The sequence below is a fragment of the Phasianus colchicus genome, chromosome 3 (genome assembly GCF_987193195.1).
Source record: "Phasianus colchicus chromosome 3, bPhaCol1.hap1.1, whole genome shotgun sequence".
Lineage (NCBI taxonomy): Eukaryota > Metazoa > Chordata > Aves > Galliformes > Phasianidae > Phasianus > Phasianus colchicus.
This window is the reverse complement of record NC_143438.1, coordinates 22,507,618-22,525,321: the sequence shown is the minus strand read 5'-3', so window position 1 is coordinate 22,525,321 and position 17,704 is coordinate 22,507,618. Positions and strand designations below refer to the sequence as shown.

General features: G+C 41.5%; 1 protein-coding gene across 1 annotated transcript in view; it reads right to left on the bottom strand.

Annotated features, from left to right (window-relative positions):
- MYO10 (myosin X) overlaps positions 1-17,704 on the bottom strand; it is a 150,935-nt gene that overhangs the window by 28,177 nt on the left and 105,054 nt on the right. Inside the window, exons 20-21 of the mRNA XM_031589235.2 lie at positions 1,346-1,470; positions 1,077-1,191 (exon numbers count right to left, since the gene is read on the bottom strand). Coding sequence (XP_031445095.2) covers positions 1,077-1,191; positions 1,346-1,470 — 240 coding nt within the window. The remainder of the gene's footprint in view (positions 1-1,076; positions 1,192-1,345; positions 1,471-17,704) is intronic.

Below are 17,704 nucleotides of genomic sequence, written 5' to 3'. Positions count from 1 at the left end.
GGCAATTATCCCAGTCCTCAGTATGGGAGGTTACAAGAGAGCTCTGGTTCCTGCTGAGATCCCGCCAAGCAGTTGCTTAAAACAATTTGGGGTCCTCATAGATGTTATTATGCTAACATGCTAAAGCCTTATCCAGGGTCTGTGCATAAGGATTGCTACATCTGCAATAAGAGGAACCAACATCTAGCTTTGTCTGCTACCACTGTATGATGTGCAAGCCACCGTCTATAGAAATGGGCTGAAACACGACTTCAGCTGCAATCAGAATATCTCAGGTTTCATGTCCCACAATAACTTTAAAATGATCAAATCATATCTCCCAGTATAATCCCTGAGACACCTTACACATGCCAAGGAATGCTGTTTGAAATCCACTCTCCAGTCCTTTGTACCATGTGTTAATAGTCAGGAAATCTCAGATCCTGCACTGGGGAACCTTCAAACTTGCAAAACAAGCATGCTGAAACACCTGGATTATTTCATTACTCAAGGTTACATTCTTCTAATAAAAACAATGTGAAATTCTTTAAAAAAAACAGTGGCAGCAAAGTTCAGGTTGTCTGGCAGGACACATGTGGAGGTCAAATGTACCTCTGAAAACTCAGACTAGGACAAGCAAGCACATGTGGAGCTCAGCTCTGCTGTACCAACACTGGCTACAGTTCCTTTCTGTGACTTCCCCTGTGGAGTAGGAGCCAGATAGGTGAGTTCACTGGAACGAATGGAGCTCCTCGTAGAACAGAGCACTGCCTCAAGGGCTAGGGATTTGCTAGGAATTCCAAAATCCAGCAACCGTGTTCTACATTCTGATCCTCACAAGTGCTCCTGTCTGTGAGTCCACCCAAGTGGGCTCTTTCTCTATAAGTGACATGTAGGTTCAAGTGCCTCAGACAGCTAATTCCTTAGCACAACTACAAATTACTTACAGGAGTCTCTAGAGCATCAACAAACATGTTCAGCTTTCTTTAAGGCCAAATGTAATTACCATTACAACTACACTTCTGCAGCTGTGCAGTCAAAATCCCTTCAATCTTGTATAAGCAGTAGCCACAACACGTGCAGTTGGATTATTTTACCTTGTTTTTTCCAAGCTGCCATTCAGTACTTGTGTTGTCATACAGACGAAGAAGGACGGCACATCTCTCATTTAAGTCTTCGGGCAGAGTTAAGTTTCTCATGAGAACTTTATACCTGGCAATCAAAAAGCATTTATTGCTTCATTTAAGAGACATGTTCTATTTTTACTCTATTTTTTTAATATTAGATTTTTACATTATTCCTCTACATGAGAACATTGATTGATACCCACGACTCACCCCTGAAGTGCACGTGTCGCTGCTTTTACCTTTTATAAAAGTCTTGGAAGGGCCTTCGGACTGGGAAGCCAGCCCTCCGAATCCTCACGGTCTCCAGCATCCCGGAGTAACGCAGTTGGTTGAGCACCACTGTCTGATCAAACTGATCTGGCATCTGAAACAAGCAAGTATTTGAAAAAATGTCTATTCTAAGCATCAGAAATGTTTTCACCTCTAAAAAACCAAAAAAACAACCAACCAACCAAAAAAGGCCCCAAAACAACAAACTAACAAACAAACAAATCTGCTTCTCTAAGTTTCCCTTGGTTTGCATGTCATTCTTCTGGGATCATTTTTCATTGAGAAAAAAAGACAGCCCAAGCCACTCTGTCAGGGAAACCTTCAAGTGCAGACCAGCTCTGCTCCTGCTCTCAGGAACCTTCCAGTCTCGTCTCCAAAGCCCTCAGGTCACCCTGTGCTTCAGCCATGTCTTGAGATAAGGCAGCGCCAGCCACCACCACACAAAGCAGCTCAAGACAGTGCTAATCACCGCCTGCAAAATGCTGACAGTCCCGACACTGAAGTAACACCTCATGTAAATGTGCTCTAATTCACAAGCCCAAAGGTCCACTGGAGCACACCAGTTTACCCTCCTGGACAGCCATTTGCAGGATTAGAGGGCAGCCTTTAGTACTTTGCAAGTGAAAGTTTGGAAGGCAGGATCTCACAGTCACTGGCTTATGTAAAAGTGAAGTAGTTCCCACCGCAGCCAGTGCAAGAGCTCCAGCTGACAGAAATGAGAGCAAGATCAAGCCCTGAGCAACTCTAAATCAGAGGACTCTCCTATTATTTATAAACTGGCTTTCATCATGCTTCTTTTTCAACCTGGCAAATAAGTGACTCCCTGAAATCTGAACTTATCGGAAGTAATTTCACAAAAAGACAGACTCAAAAGTTAATTAAAAATATTCCAAATTTTTTCATCTGCTTACACATAAAACTAGTGATGCTAGTGATGTTAACTCTCATTTTCTAGCTAGGTAGCTTCTAAAATATTGATGCATCTGCTTCTACCTTCCTCCTTTAAGAGGTAGAACGTCTAAAACAAGGCACTGTGATCCTTCCTGTCATTGATCTCGTCCTGTAGCAGTGAGAGATGGACTACTTCTCCAGTACTGAGCTGCAGTGACAAACATGTCCCCAGCCCTCACCACTGCTTTTGCAGCAAAATTCTCCAGCCTCTTCCTGTGGAACAGGAGCTGAAAGTCATATGGAAAAATACTGTGTTCTGACCCTTCCTCTGCAGTCCAAAGTGCTGAACAAAAATGCACATAATTTGTGGTTTTGAAAAAGCAGCCGGTTCCAGTGGTGAGCCCTGCCCTGCCCGGGGCAGTTGGTGCTGCAGGACCTGATCCAACCTGAGCAGGAGGATGAGAACATGAAGAAATTCTGCCTTCAAAAGCTGCTGCTGCTGCCCACTTCTGAGTTACATGCATGACATCCAAGGAAGTCCTGGAGAGGTTTCAACTCTTCACCACGCTGGCTGCCACTAGGTTTGGGGTTCTGCTGCAAATCACAAATTGCCTGGCCTGAAAGAGACTTTCTAAAAGACCCTCCAGCCCCAGACCCTTGCCATAGGCAGGGCTGCCACCCACTAGATGAGGCCATGTCTGATTTATGCCACAGACTGACACAGGTCAATACATCTTTTTCAATATCTGCTTTTGATTCTTTTACCCATACTCTGGTTGGCTCAAAGGGTAACACTACCCACCAGACTTGCAAACAAATTCATATTCTCAGTGTGGCAAGGCAGATGTGTGAATGGAGTGGATACACCAGAGTCAAGGAGAATTTCAGTGACACTGCAGATGTCTGTTCCTGCCCAAGGAGCTCAGAGAGCCAGCTGGCTGCTCCACTACATAATCCTATTAACACCAGCCCCTGGCACCTCAAGAGTCAAAAGTCAGCCACAATGCTGGTTTGAATGTTCTTGTTTCTCTCTCTCTCTTTTTTTTTTTTTTTTTTTTTTGGTTTTAAATTCATTTCCACCCACGTTTTGATTCACAAGGGAAGAAGAAACATTTTTTCTTGTGAATACAAAAGTTAGGCACAGCCCTGTTTTGTCACCAACAGCTGAGATGTCAGAAGCTTGCATTTTTCAAGAAAAGCATGATACACTGCAAGAGATGGTAACATGGTACCAGCAGGGCAACATAGGGACCATTGCAATTTTAATTACATAAGCATATCCCTTCACTTTCCTAAGTAATTATTTTTAATTACTGACAGACTTGGTGGTATTAAATTGGAGGGTCAAATCTTGCCTTGGTGTATCACTAGAATTACATCCACAATAAATTTGGCTGCTGTGCATAAAGCTGGGGGCAGGGGTAAGCAATATGCTGGACTCCTACAATTCCCATTCTGGAGTTACCAGAAGATGCAGATCTCCCATCACCTGGAGGGTTTTGGCTGAGCTATCACAGATACTTCAGCAATAAGGAGAGCTGCAGCTGGTCAGGAAGGGAAACAGAACACAGCACACTAAAATGGGCTGCAACTACATTCATAACAGCTACAAAGCCTGAAGCAGCATTAAATAGCTATGCAAAGGGTATTTACCTAAGGAGCTGAGGGACAGTCTTGTATCTTCAGAATTCCTGTGATAATTACATTAATTTTCAGGTTTGTACTCAGGTAACACGGAGGTCTGATAAGCATTTATCAGTGTAGTTGCAAAGAGGACTTGTTTCACAAACAAACACTTTGGAAGAAATTGTATTTTGTAGAAAAAAATCCAGATACCATAAAGCAGAACCATAATTGATTATAAAACACTATCAAATTCACAGTTTTCCGTAGTAAAAATTAGAATTGTTTGCTGTGCAGATCAACCTTATAAAAGAGAAGGCAACAGATACGGAATTCAACCGATTGCTTTCAAAATTTTTGACAGAGGCAATAAGCTTCAAGTCAATTTTGTTTCTGTATATATTTCCCTTTAACCAAGGAATGGTAGCACTAAACCACTCTGACACAAAATGAAAAGGCAAAGGCTACTGACTCACATGGGTCACAGTCACATTTAGACGCTGACCAACACGTATATAGAATTTCTTAGGCTTTTGATAGCTACGATTTAGGACTGTTCAACATGATAAAAGTTTCTTTTAAATTATTTTTATTTTTTTGTGGTACACTCTTTTATAGCACAAATTGTAATTTCTCATTTCCAGAATCAAAGAACCCTAGAATGGTTTGGATTGGAAGGGACCAGTTCCAAGCCCCTGCTATAGGCAGGGACACCTCCCTCTAGACCAGGTTGCTCAAAGCCCATCCAGCCTGGCCTTGAGTGCTTCCAGAGATGGGGTATCCACAATCTCACTGGGCAACCTGTTTCAATGTCTCACCACCCTCACAGGAAAGAATTTCTTCCTAATATCTAGTCTAAATCTACACTCTTTTAGTTTAAAGCAATTTCCTCTCATTCTGTCACTACCTGCCCTTATAAAAAGTCCCTCCCGAGCTTTCCTGTAGGCCCCCTTCAGGTACTGGAAGGCAGCTGTAAGGTCTCCTCAGAGCCTTCTCTTCTCCAGGCTGAAGAGCTCCAGCTCTCTCAGCCTGTCCTTACAGGGGAAGTGCTCCAACTCACTGATCATCCCAAAGTCTCCCATGAATTCACATTGTATGACACTAGAATCAAGGCTTTAATGGGACCTGGAACCCAGTGCAGGTGAGACTGGTTCCATACACTGCTAAATAACTGCTCTGATACCCTGTGAGCCTCCTGAAGGGCAAAGCTGCTGTCTAACACCACAATTAGAAGAAGCCATTAGGACAGACATCTGATTTCTATGCATAATTTTAATTATAACATAGTTCCTTAGATTAAAATCTGATGGAGGTCAGAAAAAAAAAAAAAAAGATGCATCTCCTTACCATGCGCAGTGCCATCAGTGGAGACTACAAGTGAATAAGACGTATATAGCTTTTGTTGTTCTGCAGGTTGTTTTCTCCATTCAAACAAAGAGCACACCTGGCTTTCACCAGTCAGACATCCTTTTCCAGCCCAGAACTACTGGCTGCCTCAGTACAGCCACAATAATGATGGATTTTGTTTAGATAGGAGGAACTTCACAGAGATAGAGAGATCAGAAGGCAAAAAATAAAAATAAAATAAAAAATAAAAAAAAAGCAAACAAAAAAACCCTCACAGTCTCTTGTTTATAGATTTCTCTTTGACAGTGTGTGTAGGATAGCATCAGTTTGATGCCATATCTTACAAGTTTTGATTTTCTGCGCTTATACAGAATTGGTAAAGATGAACAATAGATACAAGGATATGAAAAAGTAATTTTTTATTTGAAAACCTATAACTTTTCTCACTTTTCTTCAATTCTGTTCTCCTTCTCTTCTAGACTTAGCAATTTTACTCTGAAAAAACAAGTATGAACTGAAAAGAGTCTTCCCCTGCTTTGCATCTTCTGCATCCCAAATTGCACCGATGTCTTTTTCAGAAATAAAATTATCCTGTCTGCACAAGGGGACCTATTAAATCAGACCTTTCTGAAACAGTTCCCCATATTTCTCTGATCTCAATCACCAACTCTACAAGTGAAAACTAATGTTAAGCTTTTCTCCCAGATGAATGTGAAATGTGTGAATAAATTAACTTATAATACATAATCTCTCTGAACTGATAAGAACATTTCTTCATGCCCATTGTTTGGCTTTTTAAACCACATGACGCTCAGTGGTTCGTATCCATCCACGCAACTCGGCAGCCTCTACTTAAGCTGAGGACTCAAACAACCTGACAGAAGAGGAAACAAAATGCCTGTGGTCTCAATAGGAAAACAAATTGCAAAGGCAGGACGGGCAGGGACTAGGGTATTCTCCCTGTTAATTTAAGAGACTTGAGCTGCAGAGCTTTGTTGGTCACTGTCCTGCCTTGAACAAACCACTTCACCTCTCTACCCCCAGCTTCTCCAGCCACACACTGTTCAGGTGCTTGCTCCATCAACTTTGATGGCATCCTCTTATACAATAGTGTTTCAACCCCATAACCACTACAGTGACAGCACAATGAGCATGAAAACCTCTGTGTGTCTGGAGTGCCAGTCTCAGTCATCTGAGAGCAGGTGCATTTCAAAGATAGATAAAGAAAATAAACCCTCTATGTTCTTCTCAAGTGTGCATACAGCTGTAACCAGAAAACATTCAGGTCAGAACAGCAGCACATTTGATGACAGCTCTATTTTTGAAAATATTCCCTTCCTATCCCACAGCATTTGTGGCTATATAGACAAGCGCTGTAAGAGTACAGGAGAATAAAAACAAAGAACATGTCACAGCTAAAAAGTTTTCTTCATATTTCCAGCGCATGGCAGTGGGAAGTCAAGGAATATTTGGATAAACATTAAATAACAGTGAATATTTTGCATTCCAAAATTCTCTGGATATTGACACAACCCCCCCCAGAAAGCTTGAAAATCCTATAAGAAGTACCAACAATGCTGGTGGTAACTTGTAAAGAGCATGGGCATTGTCAAATCAATCCTTACACCTCAAACACTCTCCTGCAGACTCCAGGCCAGATTTCACTGCTCGCTCAATAACGATATACTGCTTTATATAAGCTCTGCAGGTCTGAACATGCAAGTACTGCATTTACCAACAGCAAGTGTTTACATGATTAGTTGATCTTCTCTTCAACTCCAGCTACTGCATCTGGCCTGTATGCTTCATCTTCCAGCCCAGAACAGCTCAGTTTAAGTGACAAACTGAACTCTAATGCTATAGCTTAGAGATGCAGGTGTTAAAAATACTGCTGTATGGATGGAACACAGCAATTTTAGAGTTTGTCCATCATTTCAAAACAGCCAAAGGTGGAGAATTAATAAATTCCTAAATAAATTAAAATATCTATCATTCAGCTTTACAGTACAAGTGAGGGCATCTCAAGGATATTTTAATGAAAGCAATCATTGCTATGCAGCAGAATGTCACCAAAGTGACCCTTTGGCACCAGTGTTTAGGGATTTCAACTGGGTCAAGACATGACTGAGTCAGGACCACTGACAAAGATGTCACATTTCAGGTCTTGCCAGTCTGTAGCAAAGATAAGAACTGGAACTAGCTTGGTAATTGGAGGAAAGCTGCTCAAATGCTTCTGACTTGCTGTGATTTCATGCTTTCACCAGCAATACTCAGTAACCTTGCAATCCTGGAGCTATTTAAACTGCTTTCCTAGCCTGTGTTACTGTTGTCTTGCATTTCAGAGTAATTTTCTTTTTGGTTGGTTTGTATGAACCAAATACTACCCTGAGCAAACACACAACAGCCTCTTTGCAAACCTTCCTTTCTGAAAGTATCTGAAGACAGGATTCGTCCACTTCTCTCAACAGTGACAATTTAAAATCCTAGAGGGAAGCTAATTTCTCAGTGTATAATTTCTTGTACAATAATTAAAGCCTCGTGGAATAGGAACAGATTGTTAAATACTTAACACTTAAAACTGGAGACGCCTAAATTATCTGAGTAGGTTTAGAGCTATCTATGCAGGGGCTACGTTTTTAGCTGAAGTGAGCCTTTGTTGCTTGAATACATTATTTAGAGTCCATTGAAATGCACAGCAGGTCACACAGGCCGTTTGCCTACAGGACCATCCATGTGAAACAGACGATTAAGAGCATTCGGGAAAAGAGGGATTTAAGATTTGGAGCAGCTCTGGCAGTGTCTCAGGGCACTGACAGAAGGTACAACTCACAGCAGAGACCCAGCTGGAATTCTTCACGTGCCCTCCTTCCCCACCTGTGAATAATCCACTGCCATTTCATCTGAGGTCAGCCTAATTAAAGCCTCCAATCCCTGCAGACTAAACGCCAATCTGGCCTCATTCTCCTCACATTGTGATCAGTCAGCAGGCTTCTCCTGAAGAGAATCAATCAGACTGCCTGATAGCTACACACCATGGAGGAACATACTGAGATGTACTAATTACAAAGACAGCTGTCCTGCCTTACCAACCCGATGTCAAGGCAGTCAACACCAGTTTGTTACAATGGTCAAGAGAACAAAGCCACCTGCCTGTGTCACGCACTGCTCCATGTCTGCTGAGGCTGCATACAAACAATTGCACAAGGTGAAATCCTGACCCTGCAGGTCAGCAGGGACTCCACATAACCAACAAAGACTAAGACTCCACGCATGTTCTGTTTCCAGCACTTTCATCATACTTCTATTCCTTCACACCAGACTTTTCAACTATGACCTACAGGTTTTTTCTTTCTTTTTTTTTTTTGTTTTTTTTTTTTTGTTTTTTTGTTTGTTTGTTTGTTTGTTTTATTTGACACCATATTGGTAGGCTGGTCAAATAAGTTCCTTTCTGTAACTAAAAGCAGCAAAACGCATTTTAGGATGCTTTCTGTAATGTGATTTCTTCTTGTCTGCATGACACAGATAATGCGAGTTGAACTAAATGATCTCCAGAGGTCCCTTCCAACCCCTATGATCCCGTGATTGGCTACTTCTTAATATTATGCTTTTATTGCTGAAAGACCCAAAGATTTACCAAGAAGTAGGAAATTAGGACAAAAATACTTGAGAGAATCTGTTACTAAGATGAATCTCATCTTGCATGGCTGAAACCTGACATAGTTGTAAAACACAGTCTTGGAACTACCATTTTAAGAACCTAATGCTGTCCGCTTTTAACATCTACTGCAGTACTACCACAAGTGATCTCATCCTTCAGTACCTGAAGCCCTTCAAGTAGCCAATTCTGGCCAAAATGCTAGTACAGTATCACTTCAGCAGTACATCTTGAAATAGTACTAGGGATAACTTGTTGCAATTCTCCTTGCTTTCCCTCAATGACAGAAAATCAAGCAGCCCTTTCTCGGACTGCAACTCCGCACAAGAGAAGAAGACATAGGAGCTGACACAGCACTCATCTGAAGGACAAAAGATGCCAGCTAATAAAGCACAAGGCGAGCAGAAGAGGAACCATAAATCGAAATGACACTGCTCTGCGTTTCAGTCCTGGGGCACTGACCTGCCACTTTCTCTTGGTCTGGTCACGCACCACTCCTTCAGGACCACATGCCTGAATTCCATTTAGGACATGAGAGCCTTCTGTGCATGGGCTAACCTTTGTTTTTCATCTGTGTAACTGCTACTGAAATACTGCATCTAAACCGAAAGTATAATAAAGGAGGATGCATAACTGGAAAGCATCTAGAGAAGGGCCATGAGAGTAAAGACCAGACCAAAAACAAGCAGTAAGGGTCTTGAAGACCTTGAGGAGCTGACCAGTGAGTGGACTGTGAGGCCCTGATGGTATTCTGCAAGTACCTAAACCAAGAGCATACCTTCAACAACAGTTTCTAAGACATAGCAGATAAAGATATCATGAGCATGAAAATCAAGGGAAGACATATTCAAATGAGAAGGCACAATATTTGTTTTCACTGTCTGCATTCATTGGAACAGCTCATTTGTGGTGGTGGGACCCTCTAAAACCACCAAGCACAAAGAGAGTACTGGGCGTCTTCCTTCTTCCAGCAGGTGGTTTTCCTGACTGCTTGCCATGCAGCTGGTTACACTAAATGATCTCAGCAGCTCCCTTTCATTTGTGGATAAAACAATGATTTATTTATTTAGGAAAGCTTAGCGCTGGCTGCTTTAACCTTTGGTACTGGAACTCCCAAAGATTGACTTTGCATTAAAGATAGGAAGGAGACACACAGCTACTGACCTGCAGCGCACGTTATCATCCAGAGCTGTGCTTCCCACACAAAAACTTCATCAGGGCAGAAACAAGTTCATTTCTTATGCAAGTATTTGACAGGCCAGCAAGGGAAGTTTGGCTGAGCTTTTACTGTGGCTGACTGTCTACAAAGACACAGGCTGCAGAATTGTGCGCGAGCTTAGATTAAGTCATTACAAAGCCTTCACATATTTGTCACAAATTAACAAAAAAATCCTTCACATCATCGACTCAAGTGTCAAAAAAAGATAAAACCCTGCAGTAATAATAAATCATAACTCCAAAAACTTTAAGGTTTAATAAAAAAAGTTTGAGTTATCTTTAATTAAGCATGGAGTGCATGTGTTTGTTTTGTGGCTATGACAGTTAGCAACTTCCTAGTTCAATACCAAAAACCAGACTCAAGCAAAGCTAAATTAGCACTTGATCACATCCTTTTTCAATACTGTGGCCACAAGCAGTTTCTCTTTCTCTGATGTGTTTTGTGCCTGAATGCAGTTTATTCCCTCAGTAGACCATAGAAGGCAGCTATAAAACACAGAGCTGACGTAATGCACAGCTGTGCTGCTTTCTCAAGCAAGTAAACTTTAGAGCACACTTCCTACTTTGAAGAAAAGACAGGAATTAAAAAAATATCTCCTGAGGAGTCCTCCCACTTCTTCATGTATCAAGTATTCTGTGTGAAAGTCATTATGAGAAATTAGCCAGGCTTCAATCATAGCCAATACCTTACATGAGTAAATTAGGAACACTGCAGAATATTCTACTGAGCAGCTTCGAGTTGCTGGGAAACCAGAGGTCAGGCAGCACTGAAAGGGCAGATTATTCCCATCTCAGCAAAGGCACAGGGCTCCATTCAGTGTGCAGCCCTGGTTCTCACTACAGGCTGCAGTGGCGTGCGACCCAGCAGCCTGAGGAACAAGCACCACTCAACAGCCCCAGGATCGCTGTGCACCATTCTGCACCAAAGCACCCCTTCCATCTCTCCATGGCAATTGCTGTTTTGCATCATCATCAAGGGTACACTTCCATCTGGAGTGCCTGGGAGCTTACAGAGCTATGCTTAAGCAGACTTGCAGAGGTCCTGTAGACTTGCAGAGGTCTGAAGACCCACTTTAAACTTTAAGAGCAGGAAGAAACCTGTAAGACTGCAGTTCTGATACTTTTTAAGTCTACAGGAGGGAAATCAAAGTTTACAGAAAGTCGTAAAGATCCCCAAGATTAGCAGAGACATCTATCTGGCTGACATCAAGAGTTGCGTGATGGCTCAGATAAATGACCCAGCTTAATCCCATATAATCAGTATGCTAATTACTCCCACTTCTTTTATCTCAGCACGTCTCAGATAGCATCAGTCTAACTTTGGTATTTTTCTTAAAGTTTGGTCCTTAGTGATGCTTCTCTTCTGTCCTCATATTTTTTTATACTATAAATTCAGGACTTGCCCTGAAGATCTATAACAAGCTAGACAACAAGATACCAAGGCCAAGAGAGTGGTGTATGTTTGAAAGAAAGGACAGAAAACGAAGGCAGCTGTTTGTTCTTCTATATGTGCATATCACAGAAAAAGGCAACAAATACGTTCCTCTTGGACTCTTTTGTTATAATGCAACAGATGCCCCCTCTTTAATTAAGAGTTGGAAACTCTCCTACATGAGTTCTTTGATGTTGTAGAGAACCACATCAAAATCAAATTAGATTTATCTAATAATTCAGATTTTTTTCCTCCTAGAACAAACAAAAAGCCCTTTTACTGATTTCTGTATATGTTACCTAAACAAAAGGTGGAGAAGCTCTTTCCCCCACACCTACTTGTAGATCACAGCCACTTCTGCTCCCAGGCTGAAGGCACAAATGGCTCAAATTCAGCAGCAGGAGCTTGGATAGAAGCTGCCCCATACTCCCTACAACCACTGCTAATAATTTCATTTGGCAGACAAAAAAAAAAAAAAAAAACAAAACAAAAAAAAACAACCAACCAGTTTGATCTCATTGCCATAGATTATACATTGGCAAGCACTAACACTTGCAATCAAAGACACTATATATTTTCCTCTCACAAAAAAAAAAGGCACCAACTTACATGTTTGTGCCAGTTCCCATGTACTTGTGAAACAAGTGATAACTACAGACTCGACTTTGCTTTACTAGCATGTTCCAGAATTCCTCCAAACTGATGGCAATAATTCTCTCTTAACACCAATATGCCACGTGAAATAAAATGATCTGTGTGTGTACACATACACACAGAATGAATTGTAATAGATGGTAAAAATGACACATGCACCTAATTAATTTAACCTTCAGCCACTTCAGTGATTTCACTGAGATGCCACTGTTCATCTCCAGTAAGTATGCAAATTTTACATTCAGGGACACTTATCAATGGCCTTTTGTTTTGCTAAGGCATTTTTTCTTAGCGCTTCTTCTTACATGAAGCACTTGCTTTGTTGACTCCATCTATTTTTTAAGACAATCCTATGGAGAAAAGCTCTGTCCTAACTTAGAATTTTACAATCTGCTGTGTTACATTTAATTAAGAACATGGCTCTTTCTGTCATTTAGAACTGAATTTTCCTCTATCCATTTTCACTCTAATTAGAAAATCTGGAAAATACAATAGTGAGACTCCCTGACTGGTAAGATGCATTTTCATTGCTAACATACCCAAACTGTGTTTTCCCAGGATAGTATTGTAGACTGCACATCAGTGGAACAAGAGATGTAAAAAAAATTCCTTCTGCCTCTGCACAGATGACTCGCAACTTCAGTCTGGGTAGACAAGTGTAAGAGAGCTGCACATACGCCTCACTCTTCTTCAAAGCTGTGTTACAAGAGGCATTGTGGCTATAGGGACTCTATTACGTGCAGGCCAGCACATCCAGAGCAGCATAAATAACTAAAGCAAAGCTTCTGACATGCACTTAGAGCTCACTGAAGCCAATGAGATGCACATGCCCTTTAAGGACTTGGCTGATCTGAAGCGCTGTAGGTTGTACATGCCAGTGGTCACAAATTAACAGCAATTTTCGATGTCTACACAGCATTTTCTCCTCTGATAAATTCCTAGGCTGGCACTAAGAGTGCAACAAAGCATAACCCCTACATGTTTGAGTCAAAAAGGAACCATGAGGGTAGAATCAGCTTTTCTAAACTGGATTTTGTTTGCTATGTGAATTGTCCGATTACATGAACAGCTTCTGTAACAAATTGACATGCTGGGCCGCTTTGAACAAAAATCATAACTTCTGCCTTTGAAAGACTACTCACATAATGGTAATGTAACTCAAATGCTGGACACGATCTCTTTTTGGCTAAAGACACACAAATTGTGTGACTGGCAAATGTTCTTTTTGTGCTGAATCTGGGGCAGCCACTCATTTGAGAAAGCCAATGGCACTGAGGCTTTGGCATTCATCTGGCTTTCTGAAAGTGGGTACCTTCTCTTAATCTACTTTATCTTCGCTTGACCGTAAGAAGTTTGAGCTCCCCAACCACCTTACCAAATACATACTTAACATTTAAGGTTTACAGAGAGTAAGTTTCAAAAATGCCGTGATATATCTCATCCTGTTAACTCTGAAAATATAGCACAGCACTGAGAGTTTGGCAGCAAACTTGCCTTTTCTACACTAAACATTGTGCAATGCTCACAGGTGCGTGAGACAGCCCAAGGTGGCAGTCAAAACTGGAAACTTCTCAGTGGCTTGTATGATTTACACAGTGCCAAGCATTTCTTGGCTTGTGTGCAGAAAACCTGGAACTTCACAGAACTGAATGCCTAAATGAAGTGTATTCTCACCCCATGCACGGGACTGAACAACAAAATGACCAACATCCAGGGAGGTAACAGAGTTTAGCTTCCTACCACCTCCATAGCCAAGCTCCAAGGAGCCCTGGCCTGCTGTCCAGCTCACTACGGTTGGAAAGGGGAGCTCATCAGGAGCTTGGAGGAGAAAGACCAACAGAAGCAACCTCAAACTTCATCATGCTTTCACCCCAAGCTTCCTGTAGATTAGGTTGATTGCCATCATATAGACACAACTCAACAGATATTCTGCAACATAGCAACAGTGCAAGGAATGGACACATCTTATTGTTTAGGCTTATAAAGTGCCTAAAACCACTAAATAAGACATACTGAGTGTAAAGTAGGCAGCAAAAAAAAAGCTGCTTTGATGCCCTCTTAGCAAATGTTTCCTGCTTAAAATATGTTGTGAGGCGATTGCAGATGTTCTGGAGTGTAGTTAGTCCTCACAAATCTATCACAAAGAGTTTTTCTTAGTTTGCAGTACCTTTGCTTAAATTAAGAAATGTCACATATATACATGCACACAGATACAGTTAAATAGAAAAAAAAAAAAAAAAAATTAAGAACTAACCCAAATCTGCTATTAAATAACATTACATTCTGCTCTTAACATAAATTTTGTGCTCTGACAGTGCCTCTGACAATGATTTGAAAAGCTGGGACAGTGCTACAGCTTTCAGCTGCATTCTATCAGCAATCCTGCTGTGTTAGAAAAGAAAGATTGTTATGCTTCAATTCATGTCACAAGGTGCACAGGTTGTAAATACATGTTTTTGAATAAGCTAACAAGAAACAAAATCAATGTTACCTTTTTGAAGCTATGCAGTTTCAGCAGAAAAAAATTATTAAGTACATCTAATTCATGTACCACACAACAAAAATACCTACTTTTTGATCAACCACCACTGTTACAACCTGAGGTTTGAAAGGACATATCTTAACATCAGAGAGAGAAGAACCATTGGGACTAATGAGAATCCCTTTTCCCAGTTCCACATGCACTTTATCAGATCGTATCACCTCCATCTAGATTTGCAAGGCAAATCCAGGGTTGCTCGAGACCAGAATAAAACTCCCATAGTCTTCAACGATGCAGGATTCAACCCATTCCCTTCCTAACAGGTTCTCTCAAGCAATTTTATCCTAATTTTCAACCCTGTGGCTGAATTCTAATGTTTGCAGAGGCGAGTTCTTTAAGTGAGAAAGAAAGAGTAAAATGCAGATCCTAGAACAGAGCTATTTTTCCTGCTGGGCTGGGGCATTTGTTTCACAAGGGGCAGAAGGGGGCAACTAACACAAAGCAAACACAAAGTATACTGCTGTTATGTCTTTCCCATTACTATGGTTATACATATTTTAAGCATACTCTGTTTCTTGTGTTTATACAGTGAAAGAATTACTGTCTCAAAAGTGTTCCATCAAGTTTCACTGGAAGCACGAAAACATTAATTTAGACTTCTGGATGCTGCTGGTCTCTTGCTGGACTTCCTCACACTCAAATGCACACTGCCACTTTCCACAGTGTAATCAAAGCCAAACTACAGCCTTGCCTTACACCTTAATGAATTGCAGGAGTACTACTTTCCTCAGCTTTACATAGCTAGTTCTCCTCAATCTACATCACGAATTGCTGAATAGCAGAAAAGATCTTTCTGCCCCAAAGCAGACCACCAGTACAGCTCACATCTTCCCCCCACTGCGTACACACTCAGCTCTAGCTCTGATGACTTTTTTCTTGCTCTGCTAACAATAACTCCTTTAACTTAAAGAGAGACCATGTTTTATTAAAGCAGACTGCTTGGAACACTCTTCTGGTGTTTGAAATTATGATTAGACCAGTAGTTTAGTCATCTGTTCATAAATCCAATTCTGCAAGCACTCAGCCTCCTTAAAAGAAAATACAAGACCAGAAACATTTTCCATACAACTTGCTCTGCCAAACTCAGCTTTCTTTTCTCTTTCTACAAGTCCACCACAGCTTCAAGCATGCAAGATTGAAATTATTTAAAAAAAAAAACAGAACACAAATAAATGCACAAATTAAACTCCTTACCTTTTAAGACTTTTTCACCCTTCAGCGTTCCCCCATTGTGAAAAACTGAATCTTTAGCAGCTGCAGCTATGCACACACGCACAGACACACACACACAGACCAGGGCTTTCTTCAGCTCACTCGTATTTCAAGTCTTTCATGTGATATCTTTGGCTGTACTTGCTTAATTCATTCCTGCTGCACTCAAAGGAAGTCAAGCCTGGCGAGGGCTGGCTCTGCAGCAACCGCTGTAGATATTCCTGACTAACAGGACAGCGGGGCTAATCTCACTTTATAAGCATCAAGAATGTAAATACATTTCACGGCCAAATTCCTAAACCTTAAGAGATAAAATGCACAAAATGCCCTAAGACACAGTTCAGCAAGGGAGTTATGAATGCTAAAGTTTTTGCTAGAGAACAATAGTCCCTACCCCAGCTTCACTTCTGGAGCTTTAACGGTGGCTATTTATCATGGGCTGTACATATTCCCTTGTAGAAGTTACCATGAGAACACACCGCGCAGGATTTGAATGTAAATTGCAACCTAGAGATGTGGGGGGATTTTTGTTGTTGTTGCAGTTAAAAAAGAGAACTCCCAAAGCCCGATGAAGTACACACTTTCTGCATGCACATATTTGCATGACAATGCTTGCAATTCAAAGGCTTGCTGAAGCGCACAAGAAGGAAGAAAAGCCAAGCTCTTTGCTTGGTATATGTGAAAAAACAACTACTCCAGACTTATGGTCAGCAGCTGCAGTTTTTCAAATGCCCATCCATGTCACAAATCACATATGAAAAAATTAATAAAGCAAAAACCCGCTAGGTAGTATAAAATACAGAATAAGATGGGTGAGACACTCTGTTACTGCAACAGTCTAAGTTCTTCCCACTTCACAAGTATCAGTTCAGAAAGAATTAACAACACAGCAAGTAATGCACTTGAAAAATGCCATTTCACTTGTCCACTGAACTGTTCTGGAGGTTGCTTCCCCAAAGCAGTGCTTGCTCACCTGCAGGCCCCCACACCACTCATGGGAGCACATCACCAGGGTTACAGTCTGAAATTTGAAAATGTCTCCCACTGCCTGTTGACAGACTCCTACCAAACCGTCTTTATATGAAACTTGGTGACTTGTGCACATACGTGCTGCAAAACATGCCAAAATCTGTTTGTCTGGGATTTGAAGCAATCTTGGCAACACAGCAGCTGCTTCCTCTCAGGCAGTGCCATCCTAGTTCTCTATCCTTACCATGGTGACTGAAAGATAACCTCCAATGCACTTTGCAAAGGGATGCTGTCAGCCCTGCTTAACCGTCAGCAAACCCTGCTGAAGAAGGACACACCTGTCAGATGTAGCCTCATAAGAGGAATGACCTACTTGAGGCCAGCAAGCAGCTGTGCGGTGGGACAGGGACAAAGGGACACCCCAGGCAGCACTACTGGCACACAGCTCAGAGACAACAGAAAGGCTGGGCTATGCCTGCACAGCACAAAACTCCTTGCAGGAACTGTCTTGTTCTGTGGATTCAGATCCACACGTAACATTACTGCTGGCGCTTTGTGAGCTTTCCTTACACCCACTCTCTGATAACACTTTCACCTCAGGACTCTTCTAGTGCCCAGCCTAATTACTCAAGTGATACGCCAGGAAATGATGCAGCTGGGACATATTCCACAAGTCTTGATTTGAAGCTATGTAATTCTGTAAAACCCAAGGCAACAAATCCAGGTAGCTGAATTAAGCAGCGTCAGCTAGGCGTGATGCCATACCCTATGACTGTGCCTTCCTG